Source organism: Perissodus microlepis, chromosome 23 (assembly GCF_051167445.1).
Source record: "Perissodus microlepis isolate ML-2025 ecotype Zambia chromosome 23, ASM5116744v1, whole genome shotgun sequence".
Classification (NCBI taxonomy): Eukaryota; Metazoa; Chordata; class Actinopteri; order Cichliformes; family Cichlidae; genus Perissodus; species Perissodus microlepis.
The window spans coordinates 42,399,383-42,421,824 of record NC_140482.1 but is presented as its reverse complement, the minus strand read 5'-3'; the positions used below and the strand labels follow the sequence as shown (position 1 = coordinate 42,421,824).

The window sequence follows — 22,442 nt, the reverse complement described above, 5'->3', positions numbered from 1 at the left end:
CTTGCCTCCTACTCATAACATGCAGAATAATATCACATTTTACATGATTAGCTCATTAATCAAATTTCTTGTTTAGCTCCTCCCTCTATTCAGATACCCATCGAGGACCTGTTTGTAGAGCCGGGTCACCCATCGACATTTATAGCCATCATCACAGGAAGACCAGCACCTAAGATAAAGTGGTACAAGGTATGAGTTTTGAGTTTTTTGAGTTGTTTTCTAAACGGATTTTTTGGTCTATATCAACTCTTCAAAAGGTTGTAACAGGGAATCACATTGTTCTAAGATCACAAACCGCTGGTTTCAATCTGAAAGCTTATTTATAAATGAAACTGCTGGTTCACATTAATAGGATGAAGAGGAGCTTGCAGCCAATGAGAATGTGAAGATGGGACAACATGGTGCCCGCTGCTCATTAACCATAGTGTGCACCGAGGGTGAGGACAGTGGGATGTACGCCTGCTTCGCTCACAACAACTCTGGTTATGCATCGTGTCAGGCCGAGCTGACAGTAGAAGAAGGTAACACGGGAGCTCAAAATAACCACAGGCTGCTCGTCGCTGTAGCATGTGTTTGTTGTTTCCAGCACTGGAATTAGTTGCAGCTTTAGTTTTTCCCTGCAGGACTCCTGGAGTTTCAGGAGAGAGAGGTGGAGCTGGGAAAAAGAAGGAAGCTGTTCTCTGTCTATGACGTCCACGATGAAATCGGAAGGTGAATCTGCATTTTCTCTTTAGCATTATCTTTGCCAAGATTTCACGTGCAATAAATCATCTTTCTGTGTTTTAGGGGAACGTTCGGAGTAGTGAAGCGCGTCGTCCACAGAAGGACCGCTGAAGTCTTTGCTGCCAAGTTTCTGCCTCTGCGGAGCAGCACTCGGACCAGGGCCTTCCAGGAGAGGGACCTGCTGTCCCGCCTCGCTCACCCCCGAGTGGCTTGTCTGCTGGACTTCTTTTGCACCAGACGCACTTTGGTGCTGATCACAGAAATGTATCCTACCTGTTATGTGTTACAGTTCATTTGTGTGTTTGACCACATATTGAAGCTGTCAGTTCTTTAACAGCTTTTCTAGCTGCTGTTCTCACGGGCTTCTGGATCATTTATTACTGAAAGGATCGGTCTCAGAAAAAGAGGTATATTTAATTTACTTTATTAAATGATTTGAGTCTTGCAGAAAAGGTGCATGACACGTGTTGTGTCTTCTTATTTCAGATTCAGTCATTCATACAGCAAATTCTGGAGGGAGTTGGTCACATTCACAGCATGAACATCTTGCATCTGGACATTAAAGTGAGCGCTCTGCTGCTGTCAGCATTGCATTATTTACTCTGGGATTTATTTTCACGAAGTTTCTTTTTCACATTTCTTCCTTTTAGCCTGAAAACATCCTCATGGTGTATCCCCCAAGAGACGAGATCAAAATCTGTGACTTTGGCTTCTGCCAGGAAATAGACACATCCAGGCACCAGTACAGCATGTTTGGGACGCCTGAATTTGTTGCCCCAGAAATTGTTCACCAAGAACCAGTAACTGTGGCCACTGATATTTGGTGAGTTTAACGGCTACATGTATTTTAGATATAAATCAAATACTGTGTATTTCTCTACATCCAGATGCAGAACCAACCCTCTAGTTTTATACGGAGATTTAAATAAAAGTAAACGATTATTTGCAGTAGTGCACAAATGTTAAAAGTTCAGACAAAACATTTGAATGATTTCTGTCTTGTCAGGGCCGTGGGGGTTGTTGCGTTTCTCTGGTATGTATCCCCGCCTTTTGAAAGCAATCTTGAAATCTTAAAAACACAGAACATCCAAAAATGTAATGACTCTTAAACTTTATCTGGACAGTCTGGTGTGTCGATGCCCTTTTGTGGGCGAGACTGACCGCGCCACACTGCTGAGGGTGGGGGAGGGCACTCTGAACTGGGCCGCCCCTGATGTCATGTACAGGAGCCCAGAAGCCAAGAACTTTCTCCACACGCTCCTTCAGCCTGACCCAGAGTAAGGAAGCGCTTTTGGTGTTTTACGTGGGCTTGTGAGATATTTTTAAAGTTATGTGCAAATGACAGAAAGTACCCTGTGTCAGTGATGCTAACGCTGCTAAGCTTCTTATAGCTTCATTATGTTGGATCCAGTTGCTTTAAGGTGAAACAGAGAATGTCTCTGATGTTTCTCTACCTAGGAAGCGACCGTCTGCCTTTGAGTGCTTGGGCCATGACTGGATCCAGGTGAGGTCATATCTTCAGGTGTTTCCTTTAAACTGTGAATGCCTGGTACCCCGTCAAACTTACTGAACATTGGGACTGTTGTCAGGATGAACATGCAGGAGAAGACACGGATGAAATCAGTACAAGGAGTCTGAAAGCCTTTATTTCAAAAAGGAAGTGGCAGGTGAGTTCCTGCTGCGGCTTTAATACCTGCCTGGATACAAAAGGAAATACCCGATGGTTTCCTGTAGTGTTAAACATCTCGAGTTTGTCTGAGTGTGCTCTCTTTCTCTTCAGCGTTCTCTGACATGCATTGGGTCAGTGCTCACGCTGAGGCCCATTCCTGAGCTACTAGATGCTCCTCTCAGGGAGACGGCAGTGACGGTGCCCCGTGAGCCCCAAGAGCACAGCAGTACCTCCCCGAGCAGTGGCTCTTCGTCGGAGTATGACGAGGCTGACTCCTGGGACTTTTTCCAGCACTGCAGCCAGACTGAAGAGGAAGAGGAAACAGAGGAAGACTATGATCCTTTAATGGAGAGAGCACAGATCCCAGATCCTTTTCCCAGCTTCCACCGGGATGGAGAAGAGGAAGGGGATTTGACACTAGGCGAGGAAGAGGATGGGGAGATAGTAGGAAGGAGGACTGTATTAGAGCGGAGTATGAGCAGGCAATCGGTCGCATCGTCGGAAGTATCGTGTCAAAGGACACCTCAGAGGGAACGTCGGTTCAGCAAGGACAGCAGTCCATCGCTCTACCTGTCGGATGGGGATGAGGGTTCAGGGAGTGACGGAGGTCGTATTCCTCGGGGAAGCGTCATCCGAAGCACTTTTTATAGCAACTCTCATCAGCTTTCGCCGTTGTCTGCCAGACACATGACATTAAGGGACAAATTTCAAGCTAAGAAGCAGGAGAGGGGCCGCAAGCCACTCAGGAGGAGCTTCTCAGGACGCCTCAACGAGCCTCTTATTGAATATGTGGAGGATGAGACGGAGACCAGCCGTGGCCAGAGACGGGCATCCATTCAGACCGCAATGCAGAAGTCCTGCTCGTTTGACAGCGGGGTGGGTTTCGCCCATGCTAACGCACCACCTCACAGAAGGAGCAGGTCTCTAGATGAGTATTCACGTCGGTCTCCCACTTCACCCAAACGTGCGAACGCCGGTGAAGAAGAAGGGTCGCAAAGTCTAAAGGAAGATTTCACAGACGATGAAGTGGCCGGGACAAACTTGCTGACAATCCCAAATTCTCAGCGAGCCACGAGAAGAGGCTCTGTCACTCCTGTACAGGTGAGGCAGACTTTTAGAGGAGCCTCTGTTCCTTCGAGCTTGGACCAAGCACAGACAGAGGGAGATGACTTTGCTGGCTCCCAGGGGTCTCTGGCTGAGTCTTTTATTTTGGAGCATGGTGGCTCTGAGTCTTCAAGTAGACTCGGCTCCAGTGAAGAACTGAGTCACGGTCGTCTCAGAGGGAGATGCAGGTCAGGACACGGCGATGGATATGATGATCAGGGTGAGCGCCTCATTGCACCATCGCCTCGCTCTTTCCAAGAAGTAAAACCCCGAAGCTCGTTTCCCCGGGCACCACCACGTAATCGCACACGCTCCAATCCCAACCTGTCCACAAACAGCAGAGGTCAGCTGGGGACGCCGCTAATGCCAAGCCCCAGTCCCAGCCTGTCTTCTCTGCAGGCTCCAGAGAGGCCTCCCAGAGCCCGGGACAAGAAAGAGGCTCACGGCCTCCAGAGGCACGCATCTGCTCCAGCCCTCGAAGCTCGACCACCTACAGGAAGGTCACCAAAACTGGGACTGCTTAACATCTTCCGCAGGCAATCCTGGACTGGCCATTCCTACTCCCATCTGGAGGACACGGAGTTAGGACCAACTCTGGGCGAGATCATGAAGCCTGATACACCCACCATGTCTCTAAGGAAGAGAATGACAGCGTCAGCCTCAAGTCTGACCAAACTGTTTTCCAGATCCTCCAGTAAAGAGGATGTGAGTAAAGGAGGTAAGGCACCGCAGACACACCTCAGTATAAGCACTACATTGTGTTACTGTTGTGAAATTATATTCTGTATTATTCAATCTGAAGTTAATACCATTTGCTCTTTCCTTTTTTATTTATAACAGGTCCAATAGTGAAAGGATCAGCTCCCGCTCCACCTGAAAGGAGGCGCAGCAGCAGCCTCGAGAGTCCCAAAAGGAGGAGCTCAAAGCTCTTACCATCCTTCAAAATACCTGCGTTTAAAAAGAAAGGTCGGACAAAGGTTACATTCTGTGACTGATGTGCTTTCAATTTCACATCACAGTTGTTGCTTTGAGAACATGCTCTTTTGTTACCCTTTGTTAATATTCAGACCTGCCCGTTCGCCCCAGCAAGGCTGAGGTGCTACAGTTGGATGGAGGCGGAGTCCTCCTGGCGTGGAGGCCGGTTCGCTCAAGCGATCCCGTCACTTACTGCGTGCAGTACTGTACGGACGGTGCGTTCGCAGACATGGCAGGACAGAAATGTGTTTTTTGTTGTTTGTGTTAAAAAGAAATTAATTTAGTGTTTATTTCATTATGACTAAACTATATTTTTATGGTCTAAAATAGCGGCCCCCAACCTTTTTTGTGCCACGCACCGGTTTATGTCCGACAATATTTACCTTTAAGGTGTCGAGGATAAATACAACAAAATCAAAACAGTACTGGTACCAAAGAAGGAAGATTTATTCATAACATACAGGAACAGACCCAGGGGGAAGGGAAACTGAGTTAACCATCAAAACGATAAAATAAATAACGCTAAAACCGCTAAAACCCTGAAAACCATAAATTTCACACCTGAGCCTCGACTCTCGAGGCCCGGTGCCGGGGGTTGGGGACCGCTGGTCTAAAACACCAGGGAATTTTAATAGCACTGTGTTATTGGTGTTTTCCATTGCCTAAATCAGGGGTGTCCAACTCCAGGCCCCGAGGCCCGGTGTCCTGCAGGGTTTAGATGTGTCCCTGATCCAACACAGCTGGTTTAAACGGCTAAATGGCCTCCTCAACATGTCCTGAAGTTCTCCAGAGGCCTGGGAATGAACTCATCATTTGAATCAGCTGTGTTGACCCAGCGTGAGATCTAAAACCTGCAGGACACCGGCCCCCGAGGCCTGGAGTTGGACCCCCCGGGCCTAAATTTAAACAAGTGTAGTTGAATGCAGCACTTCTTATAGGAGGTCATAGGTTATGAACAGAGGGTTGGGTGGTGATTGAGTGTGATGCTTACGGAGGAGTGCGAGGAGTGTACCTGAGTGTGCATGTATTGCAAACACATCATTTGTAAAATGTCACCAACACTGGTGTCATGGTTTCTCCACAGGGGCGGAGTGGACAGGCCTGTCAGAGGACGTGACAGACAGCTGCTACGTGGTAGAGGACTTACCGAGAGGAGCTTCTTACGTGTTCAGGGTGGGTTGTGTCACAAAGACGGGAGCAGGACCGTTCAGTGACGCCTCAGCTCCCGTTGTTATGGCGACTGATCCTGAAGGCAAGAGAAACGCTGTCTCCTATTGGACGTTGTGTCTTTTTATGATTTCACGTCATTGTTATTGTGCTCTTTTTGAAAACATGGTGCAACAGCTGTTTGTGTTTGTTATACAGAGATCCACATTCCTCTCATTCAGACTGAGTCACTGGGGTCAAAGGTCATTGGATCAGAACAAGCAACACACAAGAACTACAACTTCCTGTCTGAGATCAACAGGTGAGACATCCAACAACGAGCTGCAGCGGTTCAATAAAGTTGTGTTTTGTTTTTCTAATCTTTATAACTGAAGAGCTGATTCCTTCTGTTGGTAGTAACAGTGTGCATGATAGCACACGGTCACAGGACACCAGAACCAGGCCCAGTAAGCCAAACCTTACTTTACACGCTAAGGTCTTGGCCTTACTATGCAAAGTGCCCTTGGGTGATTTATGTTGTGACTTAGTGCTGCATCCATCCATCTTTCAGGGGTCGTTTCAGCGTGGTAACCCTGTGCAGGAACGCTGAGACCAGCCAGGTGTTTGCGGCCAAGATCACCCCTTACCAAGCAGAGCAGAGGCAGCTGGTGTTGAGGGAGTACCAGCTGCTGAGGAGGCTTCACCACCCCCACCTGGTTCAGCTGCACTGTGCTTTCATCACCTCCGGCTACCTCGTGTTAGTAGAAGAGCTTTGTCCCGGCAAGGAGCTCCTCTACAGCCTGGCTGCGAGGTAAGCGACGCTCAAAAACATCAGCCATGAAGCAGTTCTGAGGAGCACAGTTCCTAATAACGCTCGTGCGTCCTCGTCTTTCAGTCTAGCTTCAGGTTAGAACTTGTACACATGAATGAGCTTGAGATGGGAAGTCTAAGAATTTAAATAGACGTTATCAGGCAGAACAAACAGAACTGTATATCTAAATGTAAAACAATCAAGCTAAGCTAATATTTCTATGCTAATTCATTTGTTATGGCACCTCGGGTGCTGATGCCAAGCTTCACCATCACGTCTGTGTTTGCGTCCTCTCAGAGATCTGTACGCAGAGACTCAAGTGGCCGAGCTGCTCGTTCAGATCCTGAGTGCGGTCGACTATCTCCACAGCCGTCGAGTCGTCCACCTGGACCTGAAGTCGGACAACATGCTGGTGGACGACTGTAACCACCTGAAGGTTGTTGACTTTGGCTCGGCTCAGTCCTTCACGCCCGGACAGCCTTTAAACATCGAGCACATCCAGGGCTTTTCTGACAGCAGAGGTAATGATGTATGTTTTTTAAATTGAGACTAAATGTTGTACGCTGCATTCTGATTGGTCTAACATACTAAACCTCTGACTGTCGTGGCCTTCCGACAGACTCCTGCAGCAAAGGTACACGTTGTTTTACGGAGGACGGATTGATGGATGGAAATAACTCAGCCTAACTCCATCCACCTCAGCTGACCCTAGCTCCCATAGTCTAACAAACCCAAGTCTATTCTTATCCTTTTATCTATTTCTTTTTGGTCTGAGCCTTTTTCCTGATACAGAAAGATGCACTGCCTGTAAATGTGCCACTCTTTATAAAAATATCCTGTCTGTCTGTTCTCTCAGTGTATATTATCCTTCCTAAAGCTCCGGAAATCCTCGAAGGTCAGGGTGTTGGGCCAGAGACCGACATCTGGGCTGTTGGAGTTTTGTCGTTCATCATGTAAGCAAAGAGGTTTATTCAAACTTGGATTAAATCTCATCATCTGAGAACAATCCCACACGTAGCAGGGCTGTTACGTTCTGATAAATGTGGGTTTGTAGACGTCATAGTGTGAGGAGGCTACAGACTGACTTCTGTTATAATAAGAATTACCATCATTTTTATCCTTCCCTACGTTAGGCTGAGTGCTGACAGCCCGTTTCATGCAGAGCACAGCTGGGATCACGACAGAAACATCAGGAAAGGGAAGATCCAGTTTGGACGCTGCTACCCGGGTCTGTCTGAGGGAGCCCTGAACTTCATGAAGAGCAGCCTGAACAACAAATCCTGGTGAGTCTTTTCCCAGAGTGTACTCACTCACACGTTAACATTCATTCTGACATGATAAAAAACTTTGCAGGGGGAGACCCACTGCAGCCGAGTGTCTCCAGAATCCGTGGCTCCGTGCCCATCGCGCCCCACACAAAGCCCGTCACTCCAAAGTGTGCTTCTCCACCGACAAACTTAAAGCTTACCTCAAGCAGAAAGAGGAGAAACGAGATCAGGTGCGCACCAAGCTTCAGGGTCCCTCCTTCTGCCAGTGACGCCACGCTGCCAAAGTTACCATCGTCTTTCTCAAAGAAGAAGAAAACCTGCAGCTGTAACGACGTGTCGGTGCAGCAGTTTGTGCTTCAAGTGTTGCTCTCTGTCTGCCAACCTGGAGCCCGGTTTGATTTAGAAAAACGTTTGATTTTTAAAAGTTGACGCGTCTTAATGAGTTGCTTCTGTGTTCGATTGTGTTTGATAGTCTGGGGATTTCTTTTGTGCGTATCAGGGATAACGTGTGATCACATAAGGTGTGCACGGTGCTGCTGCATGAGCCTGAAAGTTGATCAAAATGTTGTTTTGCTCCTCTGGCAGACGGACGGACATGCTTGGCTTTGCAGTTCTGTCTCCGTAAAACGTATTTAACGCAGTATTTTATGTGAAGCTTTACACGAGTTAGTCGATTAAATCATTATTAAACAACTCAAAGTGCTCAGTCATTGTCCTAAAACTCTTTATTCTGTCTCGTTTCAGTACAACACACGAACATTTCAGCTCTAACACACATTTTAGATTAAATCTACCACAAACGGTGATTTTCAGATGCTCTGTCGTTCATGTGCACGAGTCCATCCTGATAATATACTCGACTAAGACTGAATTTATTTCTAAGTCGAAGTCATAGTGTCTGAACACTTTCTAGATGTGGAGCTAAAGCAGATCTGTGCCAGCCTGCGAAGACCAAACGTAGCGCTGGATGTGGCGTTTTATTCGTACCTGCTGAGCCAAATGTCAGAAATCTATGAAGTAGGACTACACACCTAATATCAGCCACTGCCTTTACTAAATCTAACACAAAGGACATGTGAGACACGTCAGTCCAGAGCTCTTCGTTTCCATCTGTGTGTCTGAACTGCAGCTGGACGCAGCTGAGCGTGAGGAAGAGCTTTTCTTATTTCACGTGTTCCAGTGAAGATGGAGCTTTTCCAGTCAGAGACACATCAGTGTTCCTGTCCACCTGCTGAAAGCCTGGTTATTTCCTTATTATGATTTGGCCTCCTGAACTTTTTTAATTTCCTGTGGAGAGAGAGAGAGAGGTGACAAATACTTCAACCAATCATCTGATGAGTGTAAAGTAAAAGGAGCAAAGAGACTTTATGCTTTTACTTACTTCATCCAGGATTTCTTTTAACTCCTCGTAGGCCTTTTCTAAGTCGTCGTTGATGATCACAGCATCAAACACTCCGGGCTCCTTACCTAGAAATGAAATCAAATTGCAATAATTGGCTTTACATTCGGGATCACGTTCCACCGGAAATGATGGGAAACTTACTGAGCTCCATGTCGACGCGTGCCACTTCCAGACGTTTCTGTAAACTCTCCTCTGTTTCCGTCTGCCTGCCCCTCAGACGTTTTTCCTGAGAGACGACAGAACAATCACAACACAGCACCTACCTGTAACTGGGCACTGCTTCTTACTACCAGGTGAAGTCTTGCCACACTTTTAAAGCACACTCAAAGTGCAAATATGAAGAAATAATACATCTTAAAAGCGCAAGAAAAGAATCGATATATGTTGTTGATTAATCACAATAAAGGGATTTACCAACACTTCCATAGATGGAGGCTGGATGGAGACGTAGATGGGGTTCAGGTCGGTCTCTTTGATCCGCTTCACCCCCTGGATATCCACGTCCAGGATGCAGATCAGGTTTTTGGCTCGCACGTCTTCCACAGAAGCCTTACTGAACAAACAGGAGTCCTTTTCAAATAAGCCGTGCCGTTCACGTGAGCAGAAACATCCAAGCAGGTACTGAATGTAATTTTGTGCTTCTCACACGAAGTGACTGGTAAGAGGATAAGAGGATCGCTGCACTGATCCAAGCTGCTCAGACTCAGAGAGTGAGCGTTATCTTCAGAACAAGAGGAAGAGATTAAATGTGACACAAGGTGCTGAGCCGCAGCGTTGCTCTTTTTGACCTAATGGGGGTTAAAGCTCCATCTGTCACCAGACTATTATGTAGCCGCTTGATCCTTGTTACTAAGCCCACAGTGTGACATTTATGTAAGGCTCTGTCTTCACTTCTAATGAATTAAGTTCAGCCTGTATGAGCGACACTGATATCTTATTGTATTTTCAGCAGAAATGTGTTTGGTTTGATCAGTCAAGCCCTGAATCCTGGGTGTGGAGCTTCAGGCAGAACCACTGGATCACTTTGGAAAATGTAAAGAAATCTTCAGACTGTTAACTGTATTTTCTCCAGTGTCACAGCGTTTCCTGCTGATAAAGATCTCCCCACTCATACTACGCTGGCATAATTCAATTATAGATTTCTGTCATTTTAGACATTTTCTTCTCACAGTTTAGGCCCAACGAGACGATTTCTTTCATTTACTGCAGCTGCATTTCTGTAGCATGTAGTCAGACTCTGACATACTGTTGAAATTGTGGCTCTTTTTCTTACATTAAGATGTCTCGTTGATTAAATGTGTCGGTAATTCTCTGCACAGCGGCAGAAAGACTGTGCGTGGCTCGTGACGTAAAACGAGCTTCACATCCCTGCAAAGTTTGATCAGTTCTGGTTTTAAATAAACTCAGTTCAGTTGAAATGAAATCGCGCGAGATTAGAAGCTGTGGCGTCAGAGCGGCTTGCACACGCAGTGTTACAGAGAGCGGGTTAACTCGGGGTCAGCCCCCCTCTGAGAACATGCATGCAAGTCATAGTGTTTATGAATCTGCGTGAATTATGTCACACATATCCATTTACCTTGTTCCATACATGTTGCCAGAAAACTCAGCGTGCTCAATGAACTCTCCTTTGTCGATACCCTCCTGCATGGCCTCCCTCGTTGTGAAGTGATAGTCTGTGGGGAGCAACGTGTAGAATGAATCGAGCTCTGCGTGGAAAACAATCTATCAAAGCAAAATCAAGCAGGAGCTCACTACAGTGTAGCAAAGCTTTCACGGTGTCACAGCCTGTCACGGCTGATCACGCGTGTCTGAGCCTAATTAAACTGTGATTGTCATTCTCTACGTGTGTCCACACGCGACCTACACAGGGCAGAGTTTCAAAAGCAAACACGTTACTACGAAGCAATCATAGCATGACAACATGAAGGAGTCAGACTGAAGCATCAGTTTGGAGAGAAACACTGTGAAACATCGAGATAATAAGCACGAGAACAGGACACGGGGGATTTAAACAGCGCAAAGTGCGGATATTTCTGCTCACGTTAAAATCCTCGTTTATTAAAATGCGACGCAGTTGTGATGGAAACCTGTTCATCACTCAGTATTAGTTTAAAGGACCTCGACTAAAGAATGCAATAAAATGGATGCAACAAGTTATTTTAAAAATAACCTTTTGTTCTCCTGCATGTTGCCAATGGTTGTTTGCCTATCAGGAAAAAGAGGAAATGGGAACACCAGTGTGGATCTAAAGACGTGTGGGAGTGGAAATGGGAATCACTGCTGAGGCATCACAGGGGGCTATTTTCAAAAGCTTGTTACTCCAAAGTGTAAACTGTCTCGTCTTCCTGAGGTCATTGTACTTTTTAAAAATATATATATTTACATGATTTTCAATTTTTTGAACAGTTCCTATTAATCCAATGACAACGTGCCAGGATGATGAAAGTAACCCCCATCCATCTGCGGTAAAAATACACTGTGATCAGGAATCACACTGAGATCACCTTCATCTGTGGTTTCTGATTCATTTGGACACGGAAATGAGGCTGACATTTCTATGTCCTCAGAGGATAAGACGGCTGCTACGGGCAGTAAAGTAGCCCCCAGAAGCATGGGGAGCTTGTTCAGTCCTACGGAGAAAACAAAAAAGGCACAGAGAGCTTTATCCCAAACCAAGGGAGCCTCACAGGGTGGCAAACCAGTCCTGCAGTTCACTTGGGAGTAAGAAGTGCTGTGGGTGTGGAGTGGGTGGGGGGAGGCTAGGAAACAAAATGAAAAGGAGCTTGTTTGTCAGATTCTCCACTTTTATCCACTTTTATCTCAGCTCCGCAAGCTTAAATCCAGATGCAGGGCTGATGTTTTGTGATTGATCCTAACACAATGTGAAAGCACTAAACATGAGCACCCACTTAAAAAGTGTCAGCAACAAGCCGGGTTTCATTCATAAGTGTTGTACCTTTGCCATCTTCTTCTCCTGGTCGAGGGTTTCTCGTCGTGTCTGCGGGGAAAGAATTGCAAAAACATCAGTGTCAACTTTACAGCCGTTACTGGCAGGTGCAGAATTAGGCTGCTGCTTCCTCCTCGGACAGGACGTTTTGCAAAGGAAGCCGAACATCAGTTGGCACAAAAACGTACGTGAGACGCTGAATCCAAAGACTCCTTCGTGCTCCTTCATCAGCCTCTTCAACAGAGTGCTCTTCCCTGCTCCAGAGGGGCCACTCAGCACCACGGGCCTCGGTCCCGACATCGTCCTAAGAGCCACGGACGGACGCAGACGGGGGAAGAGGGATCTATTAGAATTAGAGATTTGTACAGCCCAACAAAGTGTTCACACCACACGTTTCACAGGCGGTGAGCTATGGTGTCTTTCAGGTGCTTTACCTTAATAATCTCCCTTTTTTCCTGTGAATTGCTGCTCCTGGCAAAAATCTCAGCTATCCCGTTTGCTCGTCTTAGGTGCCGTGAGGCTAAATCTTTTGATCCAAGCTTCTCGACACACCGTGGGGTTAAAAGCAGGCTGTTCCTCTCGTATCGCTGCTGTTGCAATCTAAGAATTAATTGACACTCAGAAATTTCTGTGTCCTTAATTAAAGCATCAAAATGCGTCCACGTCCTAATTGCTGACTGGTTAGACAGCCAGAGGCCTTGAGGTTAACACTAAGGATGCCTGTTAATGAAGCCGCGAGGGGTCAGTCAGCTGAGATAATTGGATCTGAGCCAGGTGGCGCTCAGGGTCCAGGACAGGTGAGTCGTTTACCTGAAGACCGGATGAATCCCGTTAACAGAATTACCTAATAACACAAAAATCCTCCCCAGCAGCACGTTTACTCGCCACCCTGACTGAATATTTCCGTTCGAGCACTCTTTCATTCGCACACCAGCTGACTGCTGATGGGACCTCATCTATGGTTACATAGTTACTGAGGTAACTGCATCTACACACACACACACACACACGAGCAGGAGGATAATCCACGGTCTGTTTATCACTATTAACACTGTTAGTTCTCATCATTTCATTTCCTGAAAAGATAACAACAGCTTATCTATTATTGTTTGTTAACATCTTAACTCTGCACCTTTCCTTCCTAATTCAAAGAGCAGACACTGAATTTGTCCCTGTCGCTTTTTCTTGGTGGAGCACAGACTGACAATTTTCACTTTTTCACTCTATACTCGTATAACAGAGCTGTTTTCTAATAAATCTGTCTGTATGTGCGTGTAGGTATATGTGTGTGTGTACGTGTATATGTATATATGTATATGTATGTGTGTTTGTGTATATGTATATATGTATATGTATGTGTGTTTGTGTATATGTATATATGTATGTGTATGTGTGTTTGTATGTATGGGTGTAGCCGTATGTGCGCATGTGTATGTATAACTTGTGCACATCTTTCTTGTGTAAATGCCTGTGTTATTCTTTAGATACTTACATTATTGTGTATTACGCACAACGGAGAGATGCCAAACTGTGTTTCATTGTTCTTGTAACAGTGACAATAAAGAGCTAATCTATTCTATTCTATTCTATTCTATTCTACTCTCGTTTTCTTCGAGATTTATGACCTTACCTTTTGTCAGAGCGTCTCTGTGTGTGTCGTCTGTGTCGGAGGGACGTGGAGTAACAGATGATTCTGCAGCCGGGCTTCTTAATGGTGTGTGTGTGTGTGTGTGTGTGTGTGTCACACCGACTGACCAAAGCACCTGACTGTCAGTCTGGATTATCACCACCTCCCTTCAGCTCACTAACCAATCACGTCGGGGCATGCTGACTTGTTTTGAGAAAAACACTCTGCCGTCTACGTCTAACATAAATGTTTCATTTTTATTAGAATCTGACATTTACCTGGCTGCTGTACATTCAGGTTATACTAGGCATATTATTCTTGATGATTAATTATTTGAATAAATTAAAGTTTGATGTGATATAAAATTATTGCTTCGTGTTTGTTGAGGATGAAGAATCTTTGTTTCTGAGTGTTTCGGGTCTTTCTTGGTCCTGTGTGTGTACTGCATGCAGACTTTGTTTCATAACCCGCTCACTTCAATACGTGTGCATTCATTTTTGCCCGTAGATGTCACAAACTGGACTCGTCTCTTGCTCCACTCTACGACGGAGGCGCATTGCTCTTTTACGTCTCTCTGTGATGTGTCTGAACCTAAGTGGCCTTGCAGTAAAGGCTCAGAATAGCAGGCTTTAGAGTCTTTCAACTCCAGATGAGCTGCGATGGGCTCTGCCTGGCTAATCCCGCAGCGACCCACTTCTTAAAGGGCGCACACACGCCATCATAAGGCTGTCGACAAACGCCAACAACACAGGAATGCACGCCATTCATGCCTACGGCCCACACCTGCGGCAGGTGCAGCAGATACTCTTTAGGTGTTCACAGTTAAAAGATTTCAGGAAACAACCGCCTTTAGACACAGATTTTATTTTAGTAATGTTGATAAAATTAGATTTGAGTGATCCTATACAAAGAAATACGCCAATAACAAAGACAGAACAAGTCCCCATGTGATGATTATTACTGTAAATGTTTCCAACCTACAAGAGCTAAACAAAGAATAAGTGATCTAAGCAAAGACAAACTCTGTACAGTAAATACAGTCTGCTAGTCAACATCCTATACACACACCACTCCAAACATACAAACACAAAATTATGTACATGTGCTTTGCGGTTCAATCATCTTTCCATAAAACAGAAAAAAAGATTTTTTTTAAAAATCGATAAATAGTCTCAAAGCATTTTTTTTCTCAGTGCCTGAGCTCTCAGATGGTTTCAGAGGTTTCTTCTGATCTGCTGGACGATGCAGTAGAAACATATTGTACAGGTCAGAGGTCGCACTCAGTTAGTTAGTAGCTGTTAGGAGAACAACGATGGTAAGAAGGAGGAAAAGGAAGAGGGACGGGAGAGGGGAAAGGTGGGCTTGCATGGCAGGCCAGCTGCCCAACAAGTCCAAGCCTGATTGGTCAAAACAGAAGAAATCCCTGAAAGTGAGTCACAGGTAAACTCGCCTCAGGTCTCCAGGTGAGGTGATGGTGTTGCACTGAGGACACAGCTTCTTTGCTCCCTTTGAAAAAGAACGGTGAGACTTTTATTACAGACTTTTACTTCGTTCTGGATGTTTTGCATCATTTTTATGTTCAGCTTTTTACCAGCGTTCGAAGCCAACACTCCTCACAGTGAACATGCCAGCACTGGATGGAGGTGAGCGGTGTTGTGTAGGTGTCCTGCACACAGAAACAGGCACAATACAGGTGAGCAACGTTCACCTGCAGTGCGACAAAGCTGCCACTAGGTGTCCACATGTAACTACAATCAGAGCTTTGCCAGGAAGCGACTTTTGAATGTTTGTTGGGATTATCGCTCATTTATTTATCTCATTTATCCCACTGTGATAGTTTACTTTGTAACAGATTTTTTTTTACAAATTTAAATCACAACAAAATATTTAACTTAGAAAAAAAAGCCATGCAAAAAAACTGTTCATTACTAATTAATTATATATTTCCAATAATTAATCACTTACATTTTTACATGTAAAATAATAGAAACAAATAAATTCTCACAGACTGGGGTCGACTTTGAAGAGCAGTGTGTGGTGCATTTGGGCTAAATAAATATTTGAGTGAATAATTGTTCAGTGTTTTGATTCTTTCCGTGTAAAACGAGTCAGTATTTAAAGGAATAAATGTCGCAGAGCTTTATCAGATGCAAACTGTAATATTTGTCGTGTGTATCAAACAGTATTAAGGTCATCTGCAGTACAGTCTGATCATACGAGGAGTCGCAGACACAAACATTTTCCATAAAAATATTACTGTATTAATTATATTAATGAAGAAACAAACATACACCAACAGTTTGAAATTAAAGCAAAATTCTCTTTTGCTTTAATTTGCCTCCACACTCACCATGCAGATGAGACATTTAAACCTGTCTCCTTTAGACAGCTGTTTCTCCAAGTCCCGTATCCGAGCCTTAAGTGCATTTAATGTTGTCAGCGTGGAGTCCTCCGAGAGCCTGTGTGCACGCGCACACACACACACACACACACACACACACACACACACACACACACACACACACACACACAGGAGGACGAGAGAGGGAGGACACACGAGTTAGGCAGACACTGGAGAGTCATTTATAAATCGAAGACAGATTAAATTATTCGCTGGCCAACATGGACACTGAGCATGAAATTTAGCAGCAATCACATTGCCTGCATTGGCTGTCTCATTTATCATGGGCAGCGGGGCGGGGGTTAGGTGTCAGCGTCCTCGCAGAAATAGACATACACGCGCACAATTACAGGATAGACTCTATATGCAAACATACTGTACAGATGGGATGCAATGCATTCAGCGCGATGAAACGTGTACACGCCTGCATCACCTGCTAAGACCCTGACTGATGACATCATCACACTGATATAGTATGGTATTATGTGCTGGTGAGAGCAGGCGGTCTGAACAGTTATAGCATAAATACAGAGGACCAGGATACAGAGGAATGGCTTCCTCTGGTTGGCTGATGGACCAAGTGCATGCTGGGATAAACAACAGCTGGATCAACCTGCCTCCACGACGTCACACTTTAATTTGAAGAGGCACAACTTTGGACATGGCTGCTGACCATGTTTCCTCTCATGTCTCCAGAGTTACCGGCTCAAAAATCCATCAAATACTCAACAAAGACGGATTATTTCACTTTGACTGAAAGTCAGTTCATGGGCTCGTTGGCAACTTGAACAAAGTGTGTCAGACTTGCTAAAAACAAACCATTAATTAACTGAACCATTTATGAAATTTGGGTTTAACAAATGTTGGTCCAGAGTGCAGGAAAGCATGAGCCCGCAGCAGGGAAAAAACGATTTACCTTTAACCTCTAAAACTTCGTTTTTTATTAATGTTTATCGAACCTTCTGACATTTTTTAACCCTTTAAATCCTGAACCATGAAATAACTCCCTGAAATCTTTCATTTTTTGATAACGGAGAGTTTGTTGGTCCTTTAGACAAAAATCTTTTTTTCAAAAATCGGCATGTGTGAGTTTTAATTTGCTACATGAGCCATATTTTTGCAGTTTAGTCATTAAAAATGTTTCATGCAATTTATATCATTTTTTGAGGGTAAAAAAAAAAGTCACGCTGATGATGTCACAAAAACACACGTATGAAATATGATACGCTGGGCTTTAAAAGAAATTTGCAGATATGAGGGTTTTTTTCTTTTTTATTGCTTAAAAATGTATTGTGCACTTTATTTAGTTGGGGGGGGGGGGGGGGGGTGGCACACTGATGAAGTGGAAGAAACTCACAGAAATGCTTCTACTGTATATGACAGAGTAGGCATGAAAGGGTTAACGACATAATGGATTAAAGGCAAAATACTCTTTGTTTACTTTGTTTACAAATCACAACAACAGTCGCTTCAGTGTGCTTTATGTTGGAAGGTGAAAACCCAACAATCAGACCTTTGTATGAATAAGCGCTTGGCGACAGCGGGAAGGACAAACTCCCTGGGCTGCGACCGGCTTTAACAGTCTCTCAGTTTGTGTATAAATCTGTTAAACTGCAGCACATCAGGAGGGAGCGCTTCAGCTGTAACAGCTCTAACAAACTCACATCTCTATCTCAGCGTTTTTGCAGGTTTGAGTGAGACCGGCTGCACTGCCATCCTGTTTCTCTCCACTGCTTGTAGACGGACTTCCTGGATACACAAACCGATGAGCAGATTACAGTTACATCCATAGTTTTAGGAACTGTGCTCAGCTGCCTCATTATTCCTAACTCACCATCATTTGACCATTTATTAAAGTCCAAGTTTACTCTGGATTCAGGCGGCACGCTGCTGCTGTTGCTGCTGAAAACAAACCAAAGTATATTTACCATCTGAAAGCATCTGAAACTGAAACGGCTTTGAAATGAATTTAGTTCATATTTATCTAATATGTAAATGAATACCGAGTGATCGTCACACATCACGAATACGTACTTCACCGCCGTCTCTTTGGAGCTTTCTCCCGAACAGGGAATCACGTCTGTGTCTGTGTATCTGCAAACGAAGTCAGGAGAAAAATACAGCAAAGTGTGCGAGGAAGTACTTTCTCCATGTGCGCGTATATCCCAGTCCCCCCACTTTACTGTAAACGCATCAAAACATTAACATGCTGTTTAGCGTGCACGCTGGCGTTCTCTTCAGAAGGATACTGTGCCCGGCCGTACTCCAGAGTGTCATCTCCGTCCACGTCCAGGTCTGCATCGCTGTCTCGACACTCCTTAGAGGTGGTGCTCACCAACACTGCACCTGGTGACACAGATTCAAATGGGAATCATTGTTAGCAGCCACGTTAGTGATGAGGAAAATGCCCGTGTATCTGCGGCGCTGTGACTGCGCCTGTCAGTCAGTTTCCAGGTCAGAGCTGCTCCTCTCGCCAAAGAAGCTGTGACTCTTAAGCCAACCTCCCAGGCATCCTGCTCCGCCGTAATCTGGACTGAAAAGTTCAGCGCGTCTTCAGCTGCCACTCAGTCACATTATTCACCCTCCACTGAACAAGATCACACACGTGGGTACCTCAATGGTGCGCGCACACACACACACACACACACACACATTCACTTACCTTTAAAGCCTATAGACGCCATCTGTATCCTTCTCCTCTCATTCCAGTCGTCCTCCAATGCCAACAAGTCTGCCGACCCCTCCTGAAAACAACGCCGCGCACACACATGTACACACAAAGACACACATCGGGTCACATGTTCTCTGTCTGGACGAACACGCCCATATGCCTCCTGTAGCCCGGAGCTACATATCTGCCTCACAGCCGTGAACCGGCGCTCGCGGCGCTTTCACATGGACACACAGCGAGCTGACAGTGATCCGTGTGTCACGTGAACAAAGCCAGGCAACAACGTCTCGGGGTTCAAGGTCAGCGTGTCACACGTTACATATATTCATCTCTGATTACAACACAAATGTCAGGGAAACAAATACTTGCATCTGACTCGTGTGCTTGGAGAGCCTACCTGTGCTTCCTCTGGTTGTCTCCTCTTCAGCTTTCCCATCCTGACTGAACACAGAAGACACAGAAGAAATATTGTTAATAATGGTTAAAGGGGACGAGGCATTAGCTTTGGGGTTTAAATCAGGCAACACCATCAAACAAGTCGCATGATTTTTAGTAACAGTATTGAATTATGTGTCATGAATAACTGGGGTATAACTTATTTGTTCCTGTACATAAAAACGTACGAGTTTGAGTCGCTATTCCATCTAAAGAAGCCGAGCGGACTTTGTCCTAAAGTGTGATAGGAGGTCACCGAGCTGCGTGAAGAAGAGTAACATGACCACGGGTCATTCAAACAGGTTCACACTGAGCCCAGAGCAGAAGGACGGATTTTCTTTTTGTTGGTGAGATTTCTTAATATTTACAGCTCTATTTATTATCTCCATATTATTATATTTTTATTTAAATAAAAGATAAAAATGCTGATAAATAACGGGATAAATTATGCAAAGACTACACCGTGAGTCAGCAGCTAAAAGTAGTGCATGAATGGTTGAAGCTCCCAACGTCCTGCACTCAATACTTCACATGCAAACAGTGAAGAAAGCGAATAGTGGTGGAAGAGGTACCGACAGCTTTTACTTCAGTAGTAATAGCAGTGTGGAAGTATTACAAGTAAAAGTTCTGCTTTCACACAATAAATCCAGTGAAAGTGTTCATTAAATAAATGAATGAATAAATATGGGGCTAAGTTTTCTTTTCCTTTCAATATTAGAGCGTCACCTTTATAAATGATGTGTCATGTATTGAATTTAATCTTAAAGGAACAAAAAGTCATTATTGTTCATGTGGTTCAGAGTCAATGATCGCCTGTGCAGACAGAGGAAACGCTCAAACGTAAAATTCACCTGCCTGTGGAAACCGTCTCGTTCACTTCTAATAACTTCCAACATTTAAAAGGACGGAAATATGGATGCAACATTGAAAACTACTGAGTTCTGTTTCTGTCTGAGCTCACTGCACAAAATGTACAAGCTGGCCACATTGATGCACGAGGCCCTTAAAGCAGAGACAGGCAGATGCTTCGCGTGGACAGAAGCTGCAGTACGGGATTCAAAGCGGCCCTCCCGTCCCCGTGCTGTCATCCCACCGTCCTCCCCCGCTTTCCTCTCTAAAAATATGAAAGTTAACATGGCAGAACACCAACTGAACCTCCTCTCCAACCGTGCCCTGACTGACTGCAGATTGCAAAAGGGGACATTAAGTTTTAAGGCCCTCTAATTCCCTGCTGGATGACAGTGGCCCCCGAGGGGAACGCACGGAGAGCCGGTGGCTGTGACCCGAGTGCCGCAATCCCAGCAAACATAATGAGGGTTAAAGAGACGGTCATAGATGAGGAGGAGCTCATCAAACAACGAAGACAGAGGGAGAGAGAGAGGGAGAGAGAGAGGTTGATTAATCAACAGAGGACCCCCTCCTCCTCCTCCTTCCACTCTCTTCTTCTTCCTCCCTGACGTGTATTTAGAAGCTCATTATGCTGTCCGGTTATAAGGCCCAATAAAGGCTAACAGACCTCGACAGCAGTGGCAGTTTGAAGAGTCAGCTAAGAGCTGCAGAGTCTCAGCGGGAATAATAACGGGAGCAGGAAGTCTGCGGCGTCAGCCGCCGCCGGGACGCTGCGCAGGTTTCTGTATTCGTGCAGAAATGCTGTCAGACTACTTTCAAACATGCTACATGCTATCATTTATTCATTTATTCAGAAATGGCTGGAAACTGTTCAGGGCTGAGTTTGCTGTTACAAGCTTCTGTGGAAAAGACCCAGAAACAAGTCCTGATCTGGTTACTCCAGATCTACAAAGCCTTCATTTGTCTCTTACCGTGACGCACGGCGCAAACACCATCATAAGCTCCGCGGCTGAGCCGTAACGGTAACTACCCGCACGCTTCAGAGGGCGGGCGGACGGCAGAGAAAATAGTTCCTACGTGAAACATTTACACAACACTGTTTGTGGATTTTTGTGCCAGAGTAACAGTGTCAGATATCTCAGTACGTGCGTCTCCCCCCCCGCTCGCAGCAGATGGCCCCGCCCCTCCCTGAGCCTGGTTCTGCTGGAGGTTTCTTCCTGTTGAAAGGGAGTTTTTCTTTCCCACTGTCGCCAAAGTGCTGCTCATAGAGGGTCTTCATCTTACAATGTAAAGCACCCTGAGGCAACATTTTTGTGATTTATAATAAAATGAGTTTGTCATTGGGAAACAGGTTTTTTAGATTTTTATTAAAAAAGCAGCTCAGGTGGAATAAATATTAATCTGGTATCGTAAGGATGTATCACGCCTGTGTTTCACATTTTATGAAAAGCTTTTGAGACACTTGAAAAGTTAAATAAAGGCTATTTCAGGATTAAAAGCATGAACATAATTATATCCACTCAACTAAATAAATACTGACTGATTAATGAGCTGATGTACTAGCTGTTATTTTTCACCTGTCTGTGGAAAGTGTCAGAGGTGGGTCTTTTATAAAATAGGAAAAAGTAGACATGAATAAAATAAATGTTTCTTGTGTGTGTGTCGAATCCTCAGTGACTGTGGGGAAGAAGAAAAATGCTTCTCAGTGTTTCTTACCAGCTTGTGCGCAGTCTAGGTGGGCTCCTGCGCTGTGGGGGTGTAATGGGGCAGATTTGACGTAGCACCTGCACCAGCAGAGGTCATCGACTGTTAACATATCAAGGGGTCAAAGTTTAAAGGTTAATAGCTCCTCTGCTCGTGGGGGCGCTAGGCCAGCTGAGATGGTGTGGGAAAAGAGGTGATATCTGAATGACTGGTGAGGGTGGGGACGACGAGCGTGAACAAAATATCTTTTTCATTTTCTCAACTTTACGACGTGACAGCCGCCTGGTCTGGACTCTGAACCGCAAACTGAGTGTGCGGCACAGAAACACAACATTCGGTCCACGTGGATCAACGTACCGTTTAATCTGGTGTGTCTGTTGGCCCGGACGCGGAGAAACGTCTGCAACAGAGGAGAAAACATCATTTGCACTCAAAAAAACTGTCCATAAAAATAGAAGATGCTGTTGGAGGAAGCTGTCACGGAAAAAAGAGACTTAATTGTGCAGGTAATGTTTGTGCCCTGTGATCTGAACGCTGCCGCTGTGCTTCTCCATGTTTACATCACTGTGTGTCTGCTGCTCTTTGTGAGTATGCCGTGTAGGACAGATTGTACAATCTGATGAAGCTGTTAGTTCTCGTTCTGAGGGTCGAATGCTGCCTTCGTTCTCACAGATATGCACAAGTTGTTCTTTGTCGTCTGTGTTGTGATC

General features: G+C 45.1%; 3 protein-coding genes across 17 annotated transcripts in view; 1 reads left to right on the top strand and 2 right to left on the bottom strand.

Annotated features, from left to right (window-relative positions):
* obscna (obscurin, cytoskeletal calmodulin and titin-interacting RhoGEF a) overlaps positions 1-8,402 on the top strand; it is a 40,883-nt gene extending 32,481 nt beyond the window's left edge. For 6 of the 9 annotated variants that reach the window (XM_084922641.1, XM_084922644.1, XM_084922638.1 and 3 more), the window contains 22 exons: positions 77-189; positions 353-521; positions 624-711; positions 787-987; positions 1,070-1,130; positions 1,210-1,287; positions 1,374-1,546; positions 1,730-1,756; positions 1,848-2,000; positions 2,182-2,227; positions 2,313-2,390; positions 2,504-4,214; positions 4,337-4,462; positions 4,564-4,686; positions 5,556-5,723; positions 5,837-5,939; positions 6,189-6,428; positions 6,726-6,949; positions 7,048-7,062; positions 7,285-7,381; positions 7,562-7,711; positions 7,782-8,402. In XM_084922641.1, the coding sequence (XP_084778767.1) occupies positions 77-189; positions 353-521; positions 624-711; positions 787-987; positions 1,070-1,130; positions 1,210-1,287; positions 1,374-1,546; positions 1,730-1,756; positions 1,848-2,000; positions 2,182-2,227; positions 2,313-2,390; positions 2,504-4,214; positions 4,337-4,462; positions 4,564-4,686; positions 5,556-5,723; positions 5,837-5,939; positions 6,189-6,428; positions 6,726-6,949; positions 7,048-7,062; positions 7,285-7,381; positions 7,562-7,711; positions 7,782-7,965 (4,328 nt within the window). In that variant the 3' untranslated portion in view covers positions 7,966-8,402. The remainder of the gene's footprint in view (positions 1-76; positions 190-352; positions 522-623; positions 712-786; positions 988-1,069; positions 1,131-1,209; positions 1,288-1,373; positions 1,547-1,729; positions 1,757-1,847; positions 2,001-2,181; positions 2,228-2,312; positions 2,391-2,503; positions 4,215-4,336; positions 4,463-4,563; positions 4,687-5,555; positions 5,724-5,836; positions 5,940-6,188; positions 6,429-6,725; positions 6,950-7,047; positions 7,063-7,284; positions 7,382-7,561; positions 7,712-7,781) is intronic. The other 3 variants (XM_084922640.1, XM_084922642.1, XM_084922639.1) reach the window with 3 other exon arrangements.
* On the bottom strand, positions 8,386-13,931 carry guk1b (guanylate kinase 1b). Of its 3 annotated transcripts, XM_084922650.1 has the most exons (10): positions 13,676-13,931; positions 12,480-12,645; positions 12,234-12,349; positions 12,055-12,096; positions 11,603-11,728; positions 10,675-10,771; positions 9,513-9,651; positions 9,240-9,324; positions 9,078-9,163; positions 8,386-8,983 (listed from the first exon to the last, which is right to left on the bottom strand). In XM_084922650.1, the coding sequence occupies exons 3-10, from the start codon at positions 12,343-12,345 to the stop codon at positions 8,951-8,953; spliced, it is 720 nt and encodes a 239-aa protein (XP_084778776.1). In that variant the 5' UTR covers positions 12,346-12,349; positions 12,480-12,645; positions 13,676-13,931; the 3' UTR covers positions 8,386-8,950. The 3 variants fall into 3 exon arrangements, with proteins under 3 accessions (XP_084778776.1, XP_084778774.1, XP_084778777.1); XM_084922648.1 differs by lacking the exon at positions 12,480-12,645 and having other exon boundaries at positions 8,387-8,983; positions 13,676-13,929; XM_084922651.1 differs by lacking the exons at positions 11,603-11,728; positions 12,480-12,645 and having other exon boundaries at positions 8,394-8,983; positions 13,676-13,805.
* Positions 13,932-14,527: 596 nt separating this feature from the next.
* Positions 14,528-22,442, bottom strand: part of rnf220b (ring finger protein 220b) — a 30,715-nt gene continuing 22,800 nt past the window's right edge. For 2 of the 5 annotated variants that reach the window (XM_084922016.1, XM_084922015.1), the window contains exons 6-16: positions 22,090-22,132; positions 21,745-21,834; positions 19,142-19,185; positions 18,736-18,817; positions 18,323-18,419; positions 18,108-18,167; positions 17,908-17,975; positions 17,738-17,822; positions 16,023-16,131; positions 15,264-15,338; positions 14,528-15,178 (exon numbers count right to left, since the gene is read on the bottom strand). In XM_084922016.1, coding sequence (XP_084778142.1) covers positions 15,107-15,178; positions 15,264-15,338; positions 16,023-16,131; positions 17,738-17,822; positions 17,908-17,975; positions 18,108-18,167; positions 18,323-18,419; positions 18,736-18,817; positions 19,142-19,185; positions 21,745-21,834; positions 22,090-22,132 — 825 coding nt within the window. In that variant the 3' untranslated portion in view covers positions 14,528-15,106. The remainder of the gene's footprint in view (positions 15,179-15,263; positions 15,339-16,022; positions 16,132-17,737; positions 17,823-17,907; positions 17,976-18,107; positions 18,168-18,322; positions 18,420-18,735; positions 18,818-19,141; positions 19,186-21,744; positions 21,835-22,089; positions 22,133-22,442) is intronic. The other 3 variants (XM_084922017.1, XM_084922018.1, XM_084922019.1) reach the window with 3 other exon arrangements.

Coding starts and splice junctions, on each gene's coding strand:
- guk1b (XM_084922650.1), bottom strand. CDS start 12,345: ATGTCGGGACCGAGGCCCGTGGTGCTGAGTGGCCCCTCTGGAGCAGGG. Junction 12,097..12,233: donor CTTTGGATTCAGCGTCTCAC/GTACGTTTTTGT, acceptor CTTTCCCCGCAG/ACACGACGAGAAACCCTCGA. Junction 9,164..9,239: donor ACGCGTCGACATGGAGCTCA/GTAAGTTTCCCA, acceptor TTTCATTTCTAG/GTAAGGAGCCCGGAGTGTTT.